Source organism: Mustela lutreola, chromosome 2 (assembly GCF_030435805.1).
Source record: "Mustela lutreola isolate mMusLut2 chromosome 2, mMusLut2.pri, whole genome shotgun sequence".
NCBI lineage: Eukaryota > Metazoa > Chordata > Mammalia > Carnivora > Mustelidae > Mustela > Mustela lutreola.
Window position 1 is genome coordinate 57,780,281 of NC_081291.1, and position 22,091 is coordinate 57,802,371.

Here is a 22,091-nt window from a genome sequence, read left to right on the forward strand (position 1 = left end):
GGTGCCCCCACCCCAATCACACCCCCCCTCTCCTCACCCTCTGTTGCCTTTCCCATGCAGCCACATCCCCCTGCCCCCAGCCTCTGCCTGCCCTGCCTCCTGCCTCCTGTCTCCACATCCAGCTCCACACACCCTCCTAAGGCAGGTGACACATTGCCTGGTTCAAACTCTTGCTAGGATCTGCACAGCTCCCTCAAGGGGCCTATCTGGGTTGGCCATGGCCTGGCTAGCCTCTCCCCTGACACTCACCACCCTCAGCCACATGGGGATTTGGCATTCCCTGACCCCGCTGTTCCCCTGACAGGCAGACCCCCCCAGACCTGCCCAAAGAGCCCAACTCCCCCCTGTGTCACAGGCTTCCCCAAGCAGGGCCACCTGTTGACATACAGTCCAAGTTGGGGCCCGGACCCAAAGGACAGCCCCCTGGTCCTGACGCTGACTCCCAGACTCTCCCAGGATCCCTACAGAGTACATGGAGCACCCCCCACCCCGACACACACACAGCCCTGGAGACTGCTGTGTCCCATCTCTACTGGAAAGAAGAGACCCAGCCCAGAGGGCAGCCTTGGCTCTGACTGTAGCTTCCTGGGCATCCGTGGTGTGCTCTGACCCAGGCCACCTTGGGGACCTCCCCAGCCTCTGCCCTAAGAGGGAGCCCGGAATGTGTCCCACCCCTCCCACACCCGGGCCTTGTACTTCGGGTCTCTGGTCCCAGCGGGGACTCTGCACCAGGCATCCCACTGCACCTCAGTGCGCTTCCAGGAACAAGCTGCAGACATGGAAGTTTCCCTTTCACATAAAAATCTTTAATAAAAATAGCTCTCTTCTGAACGAGTCGTAAGACAGAAGTAATGAATTGAAACTCCTGCCACCTGGGCAGAAGGGAAGGAGGCAGGCTGAGTGGGCCACAGACAACTGGGGGCAGAACCTGACCCAAAAGGAACAGCCCTGGCTGGCAACTGACATGTGACTATGGGCCCAGGGTTGACACATTTTGTCATTTTTCAAGAGGAGGTAGCAATACGTCTTTTTAGGAAAAACTGCATCTTTTTAATGGCAGTCATAAATTGACCTCCCTCCCCAGCGATGACAGTAGAAAGCTAAGTAAAACACAGGCCGTCTGTGAGCAGCCTGTTTTACACACTCCGGATAAAAATAAGTGGGTTCCTACAATAGCAAAACATTTGTACAAAAGTGACAGCTGAACGGGTTCAGTACGCAGACAGCCTGCCAGCGAGGCCCAGGCAGCCCCTCCCTTCAGATCAGGAGAGGGGGGTTAGGAAAAAGAGGGGAAGTAGCAGGAAGACTCGAAGCACTAGCCAGCCTGTCTGCGATCCCAGGACAGCAGAGTGCGGTGGGCTCACCAAGGGCCACCGGGGGATGATGGTCTTCTGTCAGATTTTCAGACCCTGAGCAGGTCTCAGCTCAGCCCTAGTAGCCCAGAAGTCTCTTGGCCTCTTCGCTCTGGGCCTGCAGAGTCTCACTAGCATACTTCTGGAGGAGTTCCATCTTCTTCCTCCGTACCAGGGCCTCCTCGATCTGTGGATGGCAAGAAGAAAGGGCTCATCCTTTACTCCTCCGAGAGGCCCTCCATACCTTGCTGGAACCTGGCCCGGGACAGAGTGCCCGGGACAGAGGCCACTGAGGAGCCAAAACCCAGAGGCATCTACCCAAGCCCCACTCTTCCCCACCGGAAGTGTGGGAACACCGTGTGTCAGTATCCCCTAAAGCAGACGAGGGCCTGCCTCCTCGGAAGTCCACACCCTGTTGTGAGCAGAGCAACCAGTGTAGTCGGAGTCAGAGCTGCCCTAATGGACAGGAAGGCCGAGGCAAACCCGCTCCCCCACTCCGTGCAGTCTCCTTTAGAGGTGAGACCCCTGGCGCTGGAGAAGTCCCACCGGCAAGGGCAGCTCCCCCCTCTCTGTCCTACCTCTTGCTGGGATGGCACTGGGACGTGGGCGATGAACTTCTGCTGCCCATCTTCACCTCCTTTCTCCTGGCTGCCTTCCTCATCAGACTACAAACAGAACCCCCAAACAGTCAGTGAGCAGGAGCCTATTAAACACAAGCCAGTATCACTACAAAACTGGACATCTGTGCAGCTGCTTACAAGGAAGAAACAAAAGGAAAGAGGAAGCTCAAGGCTCAGAAAGACATGAAGAAGCACCACTGACTATATATTTGTTTATTTTAATTTTTTTAAATTTTATTTATTTATTTGAGAGAGAGAGAGAGAGAGAGATCACAAGGAGGCAGAGAGGCAGGTAGAGAGAGATGGGGAAGCAGGCTCCCCACTGAGCAGAGAGCCCGATGCGGGGCTCAATCCCAGGACCCTGGGATCATGACCTGAGCCGAAAGCAGAGGTTTAATCCACAGAGCCACCCAGGCACCCTATTTTTACTTTTTTTAAAGATTTTATTTATTTGACAGAGAAAGAGACACAGCAAGAGAGGAAACACAAGCAGGGGAGTGAGGGAGGGGGGAGCAGGCTCCTCACTGAGCAGGGAGCCTGATGCGGGGCTCCATCCCAGGACCCTGGGATCATGACCTGAGCCGAAGGCAGGCGCTTAACCCACTGAGCCACCCAGGCGCCCCCACCATTAACTATTTAAAGAGCAATGAGGGGCGCCTGGGTGGCTCAGTGGGTAAAAGCATCTGCCTTCGGCTCAGGTCATGATCCCAGGGTCCTGGGATCGAGCCCCGCATCAGGCTCTCTGCTCAGCAGGGAGCTTGCTTCCTCCTCTCTCTCTGCCTGCCTCTCTGCCTACTTGTGATTTCTGTCTGTTAAATAAATAAATAAAATCTTTTTTAAAAATTTTAAAAAAAATAAAGAGCGATGAAGCTATGTGTAAATGATGCCACCTTTTGTCTGAGGAAAGAAAACAGGAACAGAAACTAGCGAGAGCTATGAGAACCAGGCGCATCTCTGCACTAAGAGACCTATAGAATTTTTGTTGATCTTTATGTATTTTTTTTTTCTTTTGAACCTCATACATGTTCTCTTTTTGTTTAATGAAAATCACATAGAGAAAAAAAGGCCAACTCAGAGGCTGCATTTAAGTCAAGAGAGATTACTAATCACCTAAGGAAATACTGTGGCTTGGGAGACCTGAGCAGCAAGGACCTCTGGGAGGCCCTGGGTGGCCCGCACTGGCCTCTTGGCACACCCTTCAGTGGAACGTCTTGGATGCTGCTGGCAGGAGGGCAAACGCACCTAGCACCCCAGGAAATGGTTCAGCCGCATCTTCTGAAGCCTAGCATGTGCCTCCCTTACAACCTGATAATTCCGCTCCTCCATGTACACGCAACATAAACGGCTCCCTGTGAACGAGGAAGGCCACAGCAGCCTCATTTGGTACTGAATGAGGTACTAAACAGATTCCCGTGACCATGAGACACTAAAGAGTATGCATGATTCCACCGACAAACGTCAAGTTCAGAAATAGGTAAGAGCTTAAGGGTTATCCAAGGTCAGGAGAGTAACACCCAGTGGGGCAGAAGCAAGCTTCTAGGGTGCTGGTCACGGTCATGTTGTTTCATGACTGGGTATTTGCTCCGTGGGGTTGTTTGCCTTGTGAAAATGCACTGACCGGGCACCTGGGTGGCTCAGTGGATTAAGCCACTGTCTTTGGCTCAGGTCGTGATCTCAGGGTCCTGGGATCAAGTTCCGCACCGGGCTCTCTGCTCAGCAGGGAGCCTGCTTCCTCCTCTCTCTCTCTGCCTGCTTCCCTGCCTACTTGTGATCTCTTTCTGTCAAATAAATAAATAAAATCTTTAAAAAAAAATAAAATAAAATGCACTGACCTGCCCACTTACCACTCACATACTTCTCTCTATATGGAATCTACCCAGCAATAAAAGGGAATGAACTCTTGAACCCAACAATTCCGATGGATCTCAAGGGCACTGTGCTGAGTGTCGGAATCATCCTCAAAGGTGACATAAGGTATGATTTCATTTATGAAACATTCTCAAAATGACAGAATTATAGAGAAAGAGAACAGACTGGAGTTTGCCAGAGGTAAGGGATGGAGAAAGGAGGGAGGTGTGACTCTAAGGGAGCAGTGCAGAGAGGGAACAGCTCTGTATCTTAACTGAAATGGTGGTTACAGGGGCACTTGGATGGCGCAGTCAGTTAAGTGACTAACTCCTGGTTTTGGCTCAGGTCCTGATCTCAGGTTTGTGAGCTCGAGCCCCACATTGGGCTCCGTGCTGAGCAGAGCATCTGTTTAAGACTCTCTCTCCCTTTCCCTCTGCCCTCCCCACCGCACATGCTCTAATAAAGAAATCTTCACAAAAAAAAAGAGAGAGAGAGAGAGAAAGAAATGGTGGTTACACAAATCCACACATGATAGAAGACACCAAACTCTATGTACTCATTACCCCAACTCTGTCCTGCAGCGTGAATACTGTACTATAACTCTGGAAGATGTAACCATTGGGGAAAACTGGGTGAAGGATACACAGGACCCTCTGTGCTACCATTCCTGTAAATTATTTAAAACAACAACAACAACAACAACAAAAAACAACACTTGGGACACCTGGATGGTTCAGTGAGTGAAGTGGCTGCCTTCGGCTGGGGTCATAATCTCAGGGTCCTGGGATTAAGTCCCACAACAGCCTCCCTGCTCAGTGCAAAGTCTGCTTCTCCCTCTCCCTCTGCCTCATGCTCGTTCTCTCCTCTCTCTCAAATAAATAAATAAAATCTTAAAAAAAAAAAAACAAAAAACCCACAATAACCTTTGGAGGCCTGCTACTGCTCTCCGGATAAAGGCAAAGCCTCCTCCCTATAGAGCTGGGGCGCTCACTTGTCCTGCCTTGCCCCTCTCTCCCACCTCCTCTCTCTCCCCACCAGCAGCCCACACTGTGCTTCAGCCACATGGGCCTGTCCTCTGTCCCCCAACTCCCACAGTGTCTCTCAGTACATGCTGTTCCCTTCTGCCTGGAACACTCTTCCCTCACCGCCTCTCACTTGGTTAACTTCTCCTGATCTTCCAGGCCTCAGCTAAATGGGCTGCTCCCCAGGAAAGGCTTCAAGGGCTCTCCCCACCCTGTGCCACTGTCTCAGAGCTGCTGTGACAGCCACTGTTTTCCACTGATTCTACCCACTGGACTGTCTCCTCACTGACTTTAAGCTATAAGCAGAGCTCCATTACTGCTGTGGCCCCAGCATGGGCCCGGCTCACAGTAGCCACTAATTAAGGCAACAGCTGCTAAAAGAACAGATGAATGTTTGCAGCTAAAGAAGACCTTCCTAGGTACCGGCGCCTGGGTGGCTCAGATGGTTAAGCATCTGACCCTCGATCTCCACTCAGGTTTTCATCACAGGGTCTTGAGTTCAAGCCCTGTGCTGGGTTCCACTTAGGGGAAAAAATAAAGGAAAAAGGAAGGGAGGCAGGAAGAAAAGAAAAAACAAGACAAGAGAAGAAAATACAAGACCAGACGAGACCTTCCTAGGGCATGCTGCCAGCCTACTTCAGTGGATATGCCGCTGAAGCAAGCACATATGCCAGCTTATTTCAAATGCTTCACTCTTCCCACTGCTCATCAGCCAAACCTGCCCAGAAGCCTCAGGTCAGCTATATCATGTGTGATGCCAACAAGTCGCTAACCTCTGAGACTGCTTCTTTGCCACCCGTATCACAGCAAGCTCCTCATACAGGCCCTGACCTACCGCCCACACAGCGGTAACGCCCCTCCCCTTCTCAGTCCAGCAAATCCACTTCATTCTCTCTGGATGTGTCAAGGCCTGCATGGCAGGCCCCTCAGGAGAGCCTGGAACTAGAAGGCTCTGGCTTTGAGGAAGGACCACAGCTCCACCCTTGGGGTGACCTTCTGCATCAAAGCCTTGTCTGCTCTGGGTGGGTTTCTATCTCTACCCTGGAGGGATGGGGGGTGTTAAGACTGCAGCAGAGCTCCTGGACCGGCATCTAAAGAGAAATGACAAGACCTACTGCTGACACCTTGAGCTCAGACTTCCAGCTTCTAGAACACTGAGTAAACCCATTTCTGGTGTTTAAGCATCCCCATCTGTGGTACTTTATAAAGTAAAAGCAACTAATGCAACAGATCTATAATTGCGCTTGAAAACACAGTAACAATAAATAAGTGAACAGATAAGTAAGAAGGAAAAATGGGGATGGGGCTGAAAATCATATGGCTTCCCAAGTGTTTAGAAGTTGGGTAGCAGTATATTCAGGGGGACCTACCTCTAAGAAGCAGGAAAGTAATTCTGGGTGTAAAGCACAGATTACAGAGTGTTCTCACACTCTCACAGCCATTCCCTTCTGGAACCCTCCCTGGGATGCGCGAGGTAATCCTCATACCCATCTTCCAGGTAAGGAAGAGGAGTTCCCAGCCAGAGAGCTGGGCTTTGACCCTGATCTCTCCCCAGTGAGCTGAGGCTTCCTACCGCCCCACCGATTCCCCCAAGGTCCAGTCTAGCCGGTGGCTTGGAGCAGAAGGCAGTGAGGACCAGTCCCCCCACCCCCACCCACAGTACCTCCTCCTCAGTGACAGCATATATGTTGATCTCTTCCTCCTCTTCCTCCTCCTCCTCCTTTTCTCCTCTCGCCAGCCGGGCCTCTCGCTCTGCTTTCCACTTTTCCACCAACCCGGCCCTGACTGCAGAAATAGGAGAGTCAGGCCTCTGAATTAGCTTTACCCACCATGCAGGGCAAGGCCCCGTGTCCCCTCTCAAGAGGAGCTCCCTCCACTCTGCCCTGGCAGGCAGGAGCAGGATGTGAGAGAGTCTGGTCACACCACAGCTCTGGCCGGAAGTCACGATAAGGCAGCTGTTTAGGGGACATTCCAAGATCCTCCCAAGTTCAGCAACCTGAGTGGCTTCAGGTTGACAAGGGAGACACAACTGTACATGCTGCTGGAAACAGGCTCAGACTCCCCGACCAAAGCCCTAGCTCCACACACCACTGGGAGATCAGCACTAATGATTCCTCACAGGGCTGTCATGAGGCTTCAGAACAGAGTCCAGAAAATGGTTAGCACAAGACATGGCGTGGAGGAAGTGCTCAGGGTCAGCCATCTTGCTCTGCACTGTTAATGTATTAGCTGTGTTTCAAGCAGACTGAAAAGCCACTTCAATGGGCACCAGTTCCTGAGTTCAAGAAAGGCCAACGTGGGAAGGAATCCAGATGATGAATTACGGGTGGGGAACAAGTCTGATGTCGCCCTTGGGCTTCCCCCATCTGCTGCTTCTGGCCCCACACAGCCCTGGATGGCATCGTAGTTAATGGAGGGTTCAGTCATGAGCAGACCATCAGCAATACATAAACTCGCTTCTGGCATATGGCACTATTTACAAACCCATTTTCTAAGGACAGAACGGAAACCAGATGCCATCTATAATGAAATGAGTTGCTCATAGACCTACATTTCTTCTCATAGTCCTGTTCCAAAGGCACGATGACACCATCATCTTCATCAAGGTAACCGTAGTATTCAAAATCAATTGCTTTCATGAGCTCCGCACGTGTCTTTCTTGGAGGAGGAAGAGCTAAAAGAAACAGCACCAACTTAACTAAATCACCACAATCACACTCGAGCCTGCATCCCATACAATGTTTCTCAGCCAAGGGAGTACGCTCAAGAAAACACCATGATGGGCGCCTGGGTGGCTCATGGGGTTGGGCCTCTACCTTCAGCTCAGGGCATGGTCTCAGGGTCCTGGGATCGAGCCCTGCATCAGACTCTCTGCCTAGCAGGGAGACTGCTTCCTCTCTCTCTGCCTGCCACTCTGCCTGCCACTCTGCCTACTTGAGATCTCTCTCTGTCAGATAAATAAATAAAATAAAATAAAATAAAATAAAGAAAAGAAAGAAAACTCCACAACATAAGCAACTCCTATACTAGCCATAGAACTACGTTAAGTGGTACAACCCACCCTTTTCTCAATCAGTTTTGAAACCTTTAACCCAATTAGCCTACTTATTTATTTTTAAAGATTTTATTTATTTATTTGACAGACAGAGATCACAAGTAGGCAGAGAGGCAGGCAGAGAGAGAGAGAGAGAGAGGGAAGCAGGCTTCCTGCGGAACAGGGAGCCCGATGCGGGGCTCGATCCCAGGCCCCTGAGATCATGACCCGAGCCGAAGGCAGCAGTCCAAACCACTGAGCCACCCAGGCACCCCCCAATTAGCCTATTTAGAAGGAATTTATCCTAACTCAAAAAACAAAAACAAAGGCAGGCAAAGCTCTATGGACGGAGATGTGCATTGTTTACAGAGTTGTGAAAACCTGGAATAACTATGGCTGTGAACGACAGGATGTGTGGGGAATGGGGTTCCCTATGGCCCCCCATAGCTGTTTCACAAGGTGTTTTGATAATACAGGAAATGTCATGAGGTTTAATAAAAATGCGATGAAAAATCATAAGTATATAGATAAGACAAAAGAAACTATAAATAAACCAAAAAGATAAATGAGAAAGTCTTGAAGAAAATATTTTCAGACTAAGGGTTAGTACTAAGAGTATTTATGTAATTCTTAAAAATCGAAAGGGAGGGGGGCCCTGCCTAGCTCAGTCGATGTTCAACTCTCTATCTCTGGGTCATGAGTTCCAGCCCCATGTTGAGTGCAGAGATTACTTAAAAATAAAAAAATCTTAGGGGCACCTAAGTGGCTCAGTCGCTTACATGTCTGCCTTCGGCTCAGGTCATGATCTCAGGATCCTGGGATCCAGCCCCACATTGGGCCCCTCCCCCACACTTGTGTTCACTCTCTCTCTCTCTTAAATAAAGTATTTAAAAAATTTTTTCAGACAAACCATAGAAGACTCAATCTCAAAAAACAGACTGAGGGTTGCTGGGGGGGTGGGGACAAGATAGGGTGGTAGGGATATGGATATTGGGGAGGGTATGTGCTATGATGAGTACTGTGAAATGTGTAAACCTGGCAAGTCACAGACCTGTACCCCTGGGGATAAAAACACACTATATGTTTATTTAAAAATTTAAAAATAAAAATTAAAAAAATGTTTTTTTTCAAAAATTAAAAAAATAAAAAATATATTTAAAAAATCAAAAGGGGTGGCACCTAAGTGGTTCAGTAGGTTAAAGCTTCTGCCTTTGGCTCAGGTCATGATCCCAGGGTCCTGGGATCAAGCCCTGCATCAGGCTCTCTGCTCGGCAGGGAGCCTGCTTCCCTTTCTCTCTCTCTCTCTCTGCCTGCCTCTCTGCCTACTTGTGATCTCTGTCGGTCAAATAAATAAATAAAAATCTTAAAAAAAAAAATCAAAAGGGAAATGATAACCCAACAGGTGAAAGAGTAAAAACTGATCATTTCAGAAGAAAAATATTGCATGTATAAAAATTTCAATTAGGGGCGCCTGGGTGGCTCAGTGGGTTAAAGCCTCTGCCTTCGGCTCAAGTCATGATCCCAGGGTCCTGGGATCGAGCCCCATATCAGGCTCTCTGCTCAGCAGGGTGCCTGCTTCCTCCTCTCTCTCTGCCTGCTTCTCTGCCTACCTGTGTTCTCTGTCTGTCAAATAAATAAATAAAATCTTAAAAAAAAAAAAATTCAATTAGTGGGGCGCCTGGGTGGCTCAATGGGTTAAGGCCTCTGCCTTCAGCTCAGGTCATAATCCCAGGGTCCTGGGATCAAGCCCCACATCGGGCTCTCTGCTCAGCACGGGGCCTGCTTCCTCCTCTCTCCTCTCTCTCTGCCTATTTATGATCTCTGTCAAATAAATAAAATCTTTTTTTTTTAAATATTTTATTCATTTATTTGACAGACAGAGATCACAAGTAGGCAGAGAAGCAGGCAGAGAGAGAGGAGGAAGCAGGCTCCCCGCTGAGCAGAGAGCCCGATTCGGGGCTTGATCCCAGGACCCTGGGATCATGACCTGAGCTGAAGGCAGAGGCTTTAACCCACTGCGCCACCCAGGTGCCCCAAATAAATAAAATCTTTAAAAAATTTTTTCAATTAGTAACTGAATTCAATTATTAATTTCATTAGTAAATCAAGGAAATAAAAAGTAAAAATAATAAATTTTTAACCTTCAGATCTGCAAAAATTTTACAATTATGGGAAACTAGAAACAGCTAAAGGTCTTCCAGTGAATGAATAGTTACATAATGTATGGCTAATTCATATCCTCTATGCTTTAATCCTTCACATCCATTCACAGAGTTCTAAGCAGAACAATGGGAAGATATCAACACAGAACATGGCACAACAGGTATGGGAGTGCCACTGGGTCTTGGCAGTCCTCCACCCATCACCCTGACACTGGGGATAGCAAATCTGTCCAACCCTGCACCACTCTTGGTCCCTGTCCTGTGACAATTTTGGCTGCACCCAGCACAGGGTACAGGGCTAAAACCTGGCTGGCTCAGAACATCGCAGCCCTCCCCATCATAGGGGCTGGTTCAAGGATGGACCTAGGATCCAATCCAAGCCAACCAGAGCAATTCTAGGAGTTTTGCTTTAACCACTTTGGGGTGGCGAAAAATCTCTTACAGAGAGAGGACAAAGCATAAACTGATGATGGACCACTTGCCACCACAAGCAGAGAGCTAGAGAGAGAAACAAGCTCACAGACTGGAAGTCAAAACTAAACATGGAAGAAATGTGACCCGGTATCAGCCTTTCCTGAAGACAAACCACCCATGGGCTTTTCAGTTATGTGAGTCAATAAATTCACTTTTCTGCCTAAACAGAACTGGGGTTGAGTCATCTGTCACTTATAATGATGAAATTTAGCTGATGAAATAAGCATGTAAGTGCATTTTTAAAAAAGCCTAGAAGGGAATGTACCAAATCAGATAATTATGATTACCAGTTATCCAGGGGCACAGGGATGGGGGAGACCCAGGGGACAGTGCTATTTGAATTATACTCATTAAGACTGACTTAAGCACTTTCAGGGTACCTGGGTGGCTCTGTTGGTTAACTGTCTGCCTTCAGCTCAGATCATGATTTCAGGGTCCTGGGGTAGAGCACCCCGCTGCTTATCCCTCTGCCTGCTGTTCCTCCTGCTTGTGCACTCTCTCTGTCTCTAATAAATAAACAATCTTAAAAAAAAAAAAAAAAAAAAAGACCAAAGCACTTGCCTTTCTAAAAAAATATCTACAACTGACTTTTTTGAAAAATGCAAATTTAAAAAAGTAATTATGTACAGTATAACCTCAGTATAGGAGCCCCCTCCACATACATATTTTCATTCACATGAATTTTCTCTTCTTAAATTATTAGCTTTGATTCTTTGACCAATATGTTGGATTGTCATTTCCCTTTAAAAACTGAAGAAAATATGCCCCAACATGTCAACAACAGTCATTTATAAGATGTGAAAATATGGACAGGTTTTTTTCTGATTTTCTGTATTTTGCAACTTCTCTGTAATAAAATTATATTAATTTCATAATGAACAGCATGATACTTAAACTCTGAATTTTTTTTTTAAGATTTTATTTTTAAATAATCTCTACACCCAACACGGGGCTCAAACTCACAAGAGTCCCACACTCTACCTACTGAGCCAGCCAAGCACCCCCTATATTGTTATTATTATTTTTTTTTAAGATTATTTTTTAGAGAGGGGAGGGGCAGAGGAAGAGGGAGAGAATCCCAAGCAGACTCCCCACTAAGCACAAAGCCTGATGCAGGGCTCAACCTCATGACCTTGAGATCATGACCTGGGCCAAAATCAAGAGTCAGGTGTTTAGCCAACTGAGCCACCCAGGTACACTGCCCCCTGAGTTATTTTTAAGTGTTGTTAATAAAACAGGCAAAACAGTTTGGGCATAATTAATTTAAAAAGAAGGACTTAATATAGGTAGAACTGTATTTGTATTTGTTTGCATTTTTTTTTAAGATTTTATTTATTTATTTATTTGATAGAGAGAGATCACAGTAGGCAGAGAGGCAGGCAGAGAGAAGGGAAGGGAAGCAGGGCCCCTGCTGAGCAGAGAGCCCGATGTGGGACTTGATCCCAGGACCCTGAGATCATGACCTGAGCCAAAGGCAGCGGCTCAACCCACTGAGCCACCCAGGCGCCCCTGTTTGCATTTTTTAAAAGATTTTATTTATTTATTTGGCAGAGAGAGATGCAGCAAAAGTGGGAACACAAGCAGGGGGAGTGGTAAAGGGAGAAGCAGGCTTCCTCCTTAGCGACCCAGGTGTCCCTAGGTAGAATTATATTTTTAAACAAACAGAAAAGCTGACTGGAAGGAAACGGGGCAGAATCTTAACAGCGGTGAGAATACTAGTGTCTTCTCTGCTATTCATACTTCTTTGTATAAAGAGTTCAGACTACTTTCTTTTTCTTTTTTTATTTTTTTAATATTTTATTTATTTATTTGACAGAGAGAGATCACAAGTAGGTAGAGAGGCAGGCAGAGAGAGAGGGGGGAAGCAGGCTCCCTGCTAGGCAGAGAGCCCTATGAGGGGCTCAATCCTAGGACCCCAGGATCATGACCCAAGCCAAAGGCAGAGGCTTAACCCACTGAGCCACCCAGGCGCCCCAGCATTTCCACTTTTCTCCATTTATACCTCCTGGTGTTTGGCCCAAGGTTGTACGTGTTCTTCAGGTAGGGCTTTTCAACTAATAAGTAACTGAAACAGGAAGCTGTTTCAGTGAACATCAGAGTCTGTCCTGATAATCTCAGGAAACCTCAAACAGGGAAACATTTAGGCTGAGAGACTGGCACATGCCAAGGGTGAGAATTTGGTGCCAGTCAATTCTGGATCCACCTCCCAGGCCCATCTGTGCACCCTGGGCCTACAACTTCAACTACTAGTACTTACAGTTTCTCATTTGAAATCTGGGGACAATAAGGGGCACCTGGGTGGCTCAGTGGGTTAAAGCCTCTGCCTTTGGCTCAGGTCATGATCCCAGAGTCCTGGGATCAAGCCCTGCATCAGGCTCTCTGCAGAGAGCCTGCTTCCCTTCCTCTCAAATCTGGGGACAATAATTCTGACATCACTGCAGAGCACCTGAGGAACAATACAGGAAGAGCACCTAGCCTACAGGTGTGTTATGATGATCACTAGCAATCAGAGGCTAAAACCTACATTACATCATCACAAACTATATCACAAACATTAACAGTTACTTACGCTCTTTTTCAAAAAGCTCTCTGACACCAGGCAAATCTTTAGCTGCTCCAAAGTACTTGTAACCTCGATTTCCTGGGACTTCTTTCCCTTCATGATCCAGCATTTTAGGGCCAACTTTCTTATTGGGAAGGAAAAAGAGAAAATGGATCTGATCTTTTAGTTCACATATTTGCAAATATACCTGAATGTGGGAAAACACTGATGTACAGAGAAAAATATTTAGGTCCATTTTTTTCATAAATTAAAATCAGCCTAAATTAAAATAAAATAAAATCAGACTAAATACCTAAGAGCACGAGGACGATTTATGTAAATTTCAGCATACTCAAGGATGGAAAATATTCTATGTCTTAAAAATGATGATTCTTGGGGCGCCTGGGTGGCTCAGTGGGTTAAGCCTCTGCCTTCGGCTCAGGTCATGATTTCAGTGTCCTGGGATCAAGCCCCACATCGGGCTCTCTGCTTGGCAGGGAGCCTGCTTCCTCCTCTCTCTCTGCCTGCCTCTCTGCCTACATGTGATCTCTGTCTGTCAAATAAATAAATAAAATCTTTAAAAAAAAAAATGATGATTCTTATGAAACTTTCCTATCACCTTAGGATAACACTTATGATATGACCCAAGTGACAAAAGCTTAAAGAAACAATTGCAAACAACTTCAATGACAAGGCAGTAAAAGACAAATGAGATACATCCTGAAGAGAGAAATCTAACCATCAAAGATGATCATATCAACAGCTACATGTAGTATGTGACCCTGGACTAGGTCCTGTCTTAGAGGGGCAAATGCTAAAAAGGAGATTACTGGGAGAATCAGTGAAACAGCCAAGAAGGATGGATAAAATGATTATATCAAAGGTAAATGTCTTGGGGCGACTGGGTGGCTCAGTCAGTTAAGTGTCCACCTTCAGCTCATGTCATGGGACCCCAGAGTACTGGGATCGAGCCCCACATCAGTCTCCCTGCTTGGCAGGAAGCCTGCTTCTCCCTCTCCTGTTCCCCTTGCTTGTGCTCTGTCAAAAAAAAAAAAAATCTTAAAAAAAAAAGTTAAATGTCTTACACTTGATAATTCCACCATGGTTATGTAAGGAGAACGTTCTTACTCTTAGAAAATACACAGAGAGGGGCGCCTGAGTGGCTCAGTCAGTTAAGCATCTGCCTTCACCTCAGGTCATTATCCGAGAGTCCTGGGATTGAGCCCTGTTTCCGGTTCCCTGCTCAATGGGGAGCCTGCTTCTCCCTCTCTGCCTGCAGCTCCTCCTGCTCGTGTGCTAACACACACACTCTCTAATAATTAAATAAAATCTTAAAAAAAGAAAATATAGACAGAGTGAGGAAAAAAGAAAATATACACAGAGATATTAAGTATTAAGGGATAGGAAACATGATGTATTTAAGCTTCAAATGGTTCAGAAAAAATAAATCTGAAGGGACACACAGAAAATGACAAAGTAAATCTGGCAAGTAAATCTGTATGAATGGTATATAAGAATTCTCTGTACTAATTTTCCAACTTTCTCAAAAATGCTTTAAAATAGTGATACCGGGACGCCTGGGTGGCTCAGTTGGTTAAGCAGCTGTCTTCGGCTCAGGTCATGATCCCAGCGTCCTGGGATCGAGTCCCACATCGGGCTCCTTGCTCGGCAGGGAGCCTGCTTCTCCCTCTGCCTCTGCCTGCCATTCTGTCTGCCTGTGCTCGCTCTCTCTCCCCACCCATCTCTCTGATAAATAAATAAATAAATATTTTTTTAAAAAAGTAAAATAAAATAAAATAGTGATACAAATGACTATTTTTTTTTTTTAGATTTTATTTTTATTTATTTGACAGAGAGAGATCACAAGTAGGCAGAGAGGCAGGCAGAGAGAGAGAGAGGAGGAAGCAGGCTCCCTGCTGAGCAGAGAGCCCAATGCGGGACTCGATTTCAGGACCCTGAGATCATGACCTGAGCCAAAGGCAGCGGCTTAACCCACTGAGCCACCCAGGCGCCCCTACAAATGACTACTGACATGAAAATATGCTGCTGATACACTTTGTTAAGTGATACTTTGTTACGTGAACAAAGCAGAGTAAGAAATAATCTGGTTAGAATAAGAAATAATCTCTGTAAAAATGAACATATATATTCATAGGATAAAAGTTAGATAAGTAGAAAATGTCAGTAGCAGCTCTGTGGGCTAAAAAAATATAACATACTCTATATCATGCAGAGAACATAACAAAGTTTTAAAATATTTTATAATTTTTATATTTTCTCTCTTGCTCTTTTTTTGTTTTGTTTTTTGTTTGTTTGTTTTTGCACAGAACTATGTAGTATCTACATAACCAATGCTACCATTTTGGAAAGAAGCACAAATGCTACAACCAAAGTTGTACAGACAGTAAGTGCGATCTCAGTCAATGGCATTCACAGAAGAACAACAGAAGGAACTATTCAAGTTGCATCCAGGTAATGACATTCCGACTGAATGCTCTGCTACTTTATACTTTTCTGACCTTAATGATAATGTACTACTTTTTCTTTTCTTTTTTATTGTGGTAAAATATAGATAGCAAAATGTACCATCTTAACCACTGTTAGTGGACAGTCCACTGACATTAAATACGTTTGTAACTATCATGTAACCCTCACAACCATTCATCTCCAGAACTCCTCTCATCTTGTGAAACTAGGACTCTAAATGTATTACTTTTACACATAGAAAATGGAAATAGAATTGGTAAGCATTAAAAAACTCTAGAAAAAGGGGCACCTGGCTGGCTGAATCGGTACAGCATGCAACTCTTGACCTCTGGGTTGTAAAGTTCAACCCCCATGTTGGGTGTAGAGATTACTTAAAGATAAAATCTTAAAAAAAAACTCTAAAAAGAAATATATTAAAACACTGATGTTGAATGGCGGCAAAAATTATAAAATACCTAGGAATCGACTTACCCAAGAAGTCAAAGACTTATACTCTGAAACTATAAAACACTGATAAAAGAAATTGAAGATTTGGGGCACCTGGGAGGCTCAGTGGGTTAAGCATCTGCCTTCATCTCAGGTGATCGTAGGGTCCTAGGATCGAGCACTGCATCGGGCTCTCTGCTCAGTGGGAAGCCTGCTTCCCCCTCTCTCTCTGCCTGCCTCTCTGCCTACTGGTGATCTCTCTCTTTGTCAAATAAATAAAATCTTATAAAAAAAAAAAAAGAGGGCGCCTGGGTGGCTCAGTGGTTAAGCCGCTGCCTTCGGCTCAGGTCATGATCTCAGGGTCCTGGGATCGAGTCCCGCATCGGGCTCTCTGCTCAGCAGGGAGCCTGCTTCCTCCTCTCTCTCTCTCTCTGCCTGCCTCTCTGCCTACTTGTGATTTCTCTCTGCCAAATAAATAAATAAAATCTTAAAAAAAAAAAAAAAAAAAAAAAAAAAAAAAAAAAAGAAATTGAAGGAGACAAATGAAAAAACATTTCACACTCATGTACAAGAAGAATTAATATTGTTAAAATGTCCACATTACCCAACACAATCTACAGATTTAATGCAATCCCTATCAAAATATCAGCAATGTTTTTCAAAACACTAGAACAAATAATTACAAAACTTATTTAGATCCACAAAAACCCTAAATAGACAAAGTAATCTTAAGAAAAACGAAGCTGAATTCCACATTTCAAGATATACTACAAAACTATAATAAATCAAAACAGTAGGGCTGTGACAAAAAACATGCATAAATCAATGGAACACAACAGAGAGCCCAGAAATAAACCTAGGATTGGACGGTCAGTTAATGCATGACAGAGGAAGCAAGAATATCCAACGGAAAAAAGACAGTCTCTTCAACAAACGGTGTTTGGAAAACTGGACAGTCACATGCAGAAAAATGAAACTGGACTGCTTTCTTACACCATACATAAAAATAAACTCAAAATGGGTTAAGGACCTAAAAGTGAGACCTGAAACCATAAAGTCTCTTCTGAGAGCACAGACAGTAATATCTCTGACATCAGCCATACCAGCATTTTTCTAGATAGGGCTCCTGAAGCAAAGGAAATAAAAGCAAAAACAAACTACTGGGACTACATCAAAATAAAAGCTTCTGCACAGCAAAGGAAACAGTCAACAAAACTAAAAGACAATCACTGAATGGGAGAAGATATCTGCAAATGATATATCCAATAAGAGGTTAATATCCAAATTAAAAAAAGAGGTTAATATCCAAAATATTAGAAATTAACAACACCCAAAAACAATAATCCAATTAAAATATGGGCAGAGGACAGGAACATTCTCCAAAGACATAAAGATGGCCAACAGACACACTGAAAAGATGCTCAACATCACACATATCAGGGAAATATAAATCAAAACCACAGTGTGTGATATCACCTCACACCTGTCAGAATGGCTAATATAAAAAATACAAGAAACAACTGTTGGCAAAGATGTGGAGAAAAAGGAACCCTCTTGCACGCTGGTGGGAATTCACACTATGGTATAGCCACTGTGGAAAACAGTACAGAGGTTCCTAAAAAAATTAAAAATAGAATTACTGTATGTTTCAGTCATGGCACTACTGGATATTTACTCAAAGAAACGAAAACACTGATTTGAAAAGATATATGCACTCTTATATTTATTGTAGCACTATTCATAGTGGCCAAGATATGGAAGCAACCCAAGGGTTCACTGACTGTTAAAGTGATAAGGAAGACATGGAATACACAAACACACACACACACATATATATAAAGAAATATATATAAATAGAAATATATATATACACAATGGACTGTTACTCAGCCATAAAAATGAAAGAAATGTTCCCATATGTAACAACATAGATGGATCTGTAGGGTATCATGGTAAGTAAAATAAGTCAATTAGAGGGAAAAAAAAATGCCACGACTTTCCCCATATGTGGAATTTAAGAAACAAATGAACAAACTAAAAAAAGAAACAAACAAAAAACCAGACTCTTAAATACTGAGAACACACTGAGGGTCACTAGAGTGGAGCTGGGAGGGAGAATGGGTATAACAGGTGAGTGGGATTAAGAGTATATTTACCATGGTGAGCACTGAGTAATGTACAGAACTGTGGAGTCACTGTATTATGCACCTGAAAGTAATTATACTGGAATTTCTTAATCAATTTTTTCAAGAAATCTAGTCAATAATATAATAACTATGTAGTGACAGATGGTTAACAATGCTCATTGCATAATGTATATACAAGAGTTGCTGAATCACTATGTGGTACACCTGAAATGTCATATTATGTGTCAACTATATTTCAGTAAAAAATAACACTGAAAATTTTAATTTTGGGTGGTGGCAGTTAAGAGTATCTTACATAGTAATTTTTTACTGCTTCTGAGGTCACTTTTCCGGGAGGGTTAGCAAACCTCTGCATTACTTTAAAGCTGTCCGACAGGGGCGCCTGGGTGGCTCAGTGGGTTAAGCCGCTGCCTTCGGCTCAGGTCATGATCTCAGGGTCCTGGGATCAAGTCCCACATCGGGCTCTCTGCTCAGCAGGGAGCCTGCTTCCCTCTCTCTCTCTCTCTGCCTGCCTCTCTATCTACTTGTGATTTCCCTCTGTCAAATAAATAAATAAAATCTTAAAAAAAAAAAAAAATTAAATTAAATTTAAAAAAAAAAAAAAAAGCTGTCCGACAGGACACACAAGATCACCATCACCGAATGGCTCAAGAGTTAAGTGAGACAGTTCCTCACACGGTGCCAAGAACAAAACCTGGGCTCAAGAAACATGAATGCCTCTTCTTCATTTGCACACCAGGTACTTAAGTGAGAATTAGGTGTTAAAGTTTCATAAAAGTAAGAATACCAGCAGGTTAGAAAAACTTCACCTACTTCCTGTGTAACACATTACAACTAGTGGAACAGGTCAAATGACCTGAGGTAGACCTCTTCACAAACGAATCAATGGGGTGGGCTCTGGGCTAGTATTTTTTAAAGTTGAGACCCATGAGTGGGTCATGAAATCAATTAAGGGGGTCACAATCATCAATTTTTTAAGTCAAAATATAACAGAACAGAAAAATCTCAACATGCATCAACACGAATTTTTTCGGTACATTTTTGTGTGTATTGGGTTTTGACAGAGTCTGTATTATGTGTGTGTTTTATAATGGGTCATGGTCCTAAAAACTTGACAGCCAGTCTAGACTACTGTATTTATGAATGTCCAAAGAAAGGAAAGAATGGAGGGCCCTCAAAGCCCCCTCCAGGAAAGAACCCAACAATGGCTGCCCTGACTCCCAAGAGGCTCAAAGATGATGTAAAGGGACCATGGTCATTTTTGGTTTTTTAAGACTTTTATTCTTTTAAGTTATCTCTACACCCAACATGGGGCTCAAACTCACAACCCCAAGATCAAAAGTCACATGCTCCCCTGACTGAGCCAGCCAGGTACCCCAAGACTAGGGTCATTTTAAACAAAAGGCCCAGAGAGATTAAGTGGCTTACTCAAGAACATCTGGGCACTAAACTCAGGTGCCTTGTCTGCTCTGAGGGCTGTGCTATAGGGTCTTTAAGGATTATCCTACCCATGCTTCCTGTCCACATCCAACGGGCACTTTCCAAGCCTTCTTTCATTCCTTCCTTCCTCAAGTGCCTCCTCTGTGGCAGACATGGGCCAGGGGCTGCAGGGGATTCAAAACTACCCAGCTGCCCAAAAAGCTCGCTGGCTTACCCCCAAGATCCTCTGAGACCACTGCTTACTTACTCCATAATCAGGACCTCCCAGCTCCTTTATCCGGACTTCCCAGTGTCCCTTCTCTCTTAGCAGTTTGTTAATTTCATCATTCAGGTCACGAATTCGGAATTCGCCTAAACCGGCTAGAAAACAAAAAACATTAATATCGTTTCTTCAAAATAGCACTCAATGTTATACTCTTAAAAATGAACGTCAACACTTATAAAGGTATCCGGTACAAAAATACTCATTTAAGTTTATAAGAAAAACCATCAACACCCAAATAAAGGAAAAACAAGGATTAGTAACAGAGCTCTCACGAGCACAGGGGGAAAAATAAATCCTTGAAAAACAACTTCCTCCTCCTAACTGAAGCAATCCTGCAGTTCCGTTTATCCACCTATTAGAATGTCTCAGTGGGGGCGCCTGGGTTGGCTCAGTGGGTTAAAGCCTCTGTCTTCAGCTCAGGTCATGATCCCAGGGTCCTGGGATCAAGCTTCACGGGCTCTCTGCTCGGCAGGGAGCCTGCTTCCCCCTCTCTTTCTGCCTATCTCTCTGCCTACTTGAGATCTCTGTCTCTCAAATAAAAAAATAAAATCTTTTTTAAAAAAAATGTAGAAAAGAATCTGGTAACCTATTCACAAAGAAAAAAAAATCCTACTGGGATTTCGTCAATGTTATATGCTGAGGCTTCCCATCCATGAATGTTGTGTATCTCTTCATGTGCTGGGGTCATCTCTGATTTCCTTTATCAGTGCTTTGTAATTTTAAGCATACAGATTACAGGGGTGCCTGGGTAGCTCAGTCAGTTAAGCGTCTGCCTTCGGCTTGGGTCATGATCCCAGGGTATTGGGTTTGAGCCCCAATTGGGGCTCCCAGATCAGCGGGGAGCCTGCTTCTCCCTCTCCTCCCAACTTGAGCTCTCTCTCACCAAGAAAACTCTCTCTCTTCTCATCAAGAACTCTCTCTCTCTCAAGAAAATAAATAAATTAAAAAAAAAAAAAAAGGCATACAGATTGCACATATGTTTTGTTAGATTTATACCCAAGTATTTATTGTGTTTTGGAGGTTCTGTAAATAGCACTTTTTAAAAATGTTCTAGTACCAATTTTTCAGTGCTATGTTATAAAAATAGAACTGATTTTTGTGTATTGACCTTCTATCTGTGACCTTGCTAAACTCACTTATTCATTTTAGAAATCTTTCTATAGCTTTGTTGGGATCTTTTACAGGGAAAATTACATGATCTGAGAACAGAAAATTATAGTTCTTCCCTTCCAGTCTGTGTGCCTTTTATTTCCTTTTCTTGCTTTACTGCACTGACCAGGAACTCCAGTATGACCTAGAATATAAGTGGTGAGAATAGCTATCCACCTCATTCCTGCCCCTAGGAGGAAAGCATGCAATCTTTCACTATTAATTATGATACTAGTGATAGGTCTTTTGGTAGGGTTAAAAAAATTTTTTTCCTCTTATTCCCAGTCAGTGGAGTTTTCATCACGAGTAACAGTTAAATTTTGCCAAATATTTTTTCAGTATCTACTGAGAAGGGCATGTGGTTTCTCAACTTTAGAATGGTGATTAAGTGAATTACATTAAATTTTGAATGCTGAATCAGCAATGCATCCCCAGGATAAATCCCACTTGGTTGTGATTTATTACCCTTTTTATAAATTGCTGGATTTGGTTTGCTAATATTCTGTTGAAGATTTTTATGTCTACATGCATGTGGAGTATTGGTTGGCAGTTTTTTTCTATCCACATAATGTCGTTTTTTTTATTTTAGTATCATGATAATGCTAATACTAAAATTTATAAAATGAATGAGGCAGTATTCCTTCTCCTTCCCCTTCAATTTTCTGGAAGAAACTATGTTGAATTGGTATTATTTCTTCCTTAAAGGTTTGGTAGAACTGACCAGGGCCTGGAGATTTCTTTGCTGGAAGGCTTTAACGATGAATTCTGTTTCATTAACAGATACAGGGGTGCCTGGCTGACTTAGTCAGTAGAGGATGCAACTCTTCATCTTGGGGTCATGAGCTCAAGCCTCACACTGGGCACAGAGTTTACTTAGAAAGAAAAAGAAAAATTTTTTTTATTATTTTTTAATAGGTATAGGGCTACTCAGCTTTCAATTTCCTTTTGAGCTGTGTTTCTAAACAGTGGCACTACTGAGATTTTGGGTCAAAAATTCTTTGTAGGAGGCACTGGAGGATACTTAGCGGCATCCCTGGCTTTATCCACTAAATACCAGTAGCAACCCAAGTTGTAAAAATAGAAATTTCTCCAGATCCTGACAAATGTCTCCTGGAGTGTTTTA

The 22,091-nt window shown here is 44.1% G+C and overlaps 1 protein-coding gene across 2 annotated transcripts in view; it reads right to left on the reverse strand.

Annotated features, from left to right (window-relative positions):
• Positions 1-784: 784 nt before the first annotated feature.
• Positions 785-22,091, reverse strand: part of ISY1 (ISY1 splicing factor homolog) — a 29,982-nt gene continuing 8,675 nt past the window's right edge. The window contains exons 6-11 of one of the 2 annotated variants that reach the window (XM_059161883.1): positions 19,802-19,914; positions 13,082-13,199; positions 7,394-7,516; positions 6,506-6,627; positions 1,931-2,017; positions 785-1,539 (exon numbers count right to left, since the gene is read on the reverse strand). In XM_059161883.1, the coding sequence (XP_059017866.1) occupies positions 1,432-1,539; positions 1,931-2,017; positions 6,506-6,627; positions 7,394-7,516; positions 13,082-13,199; positions 19,802-19,914 (671 nt within the window). In that variant the 3' untranslated portion in view covers positions 785-1,431. The remainder of the gene's footprint in view (positions 1,540-1,930; positions 2,018-6,505; positions 6,628-7,393; positions 7,517-13,081; positions 13,200-19,801; positions 19,915-22,091) is intronic. The other variant, XM_059161884.1, reaches the window with a different exon arrangement.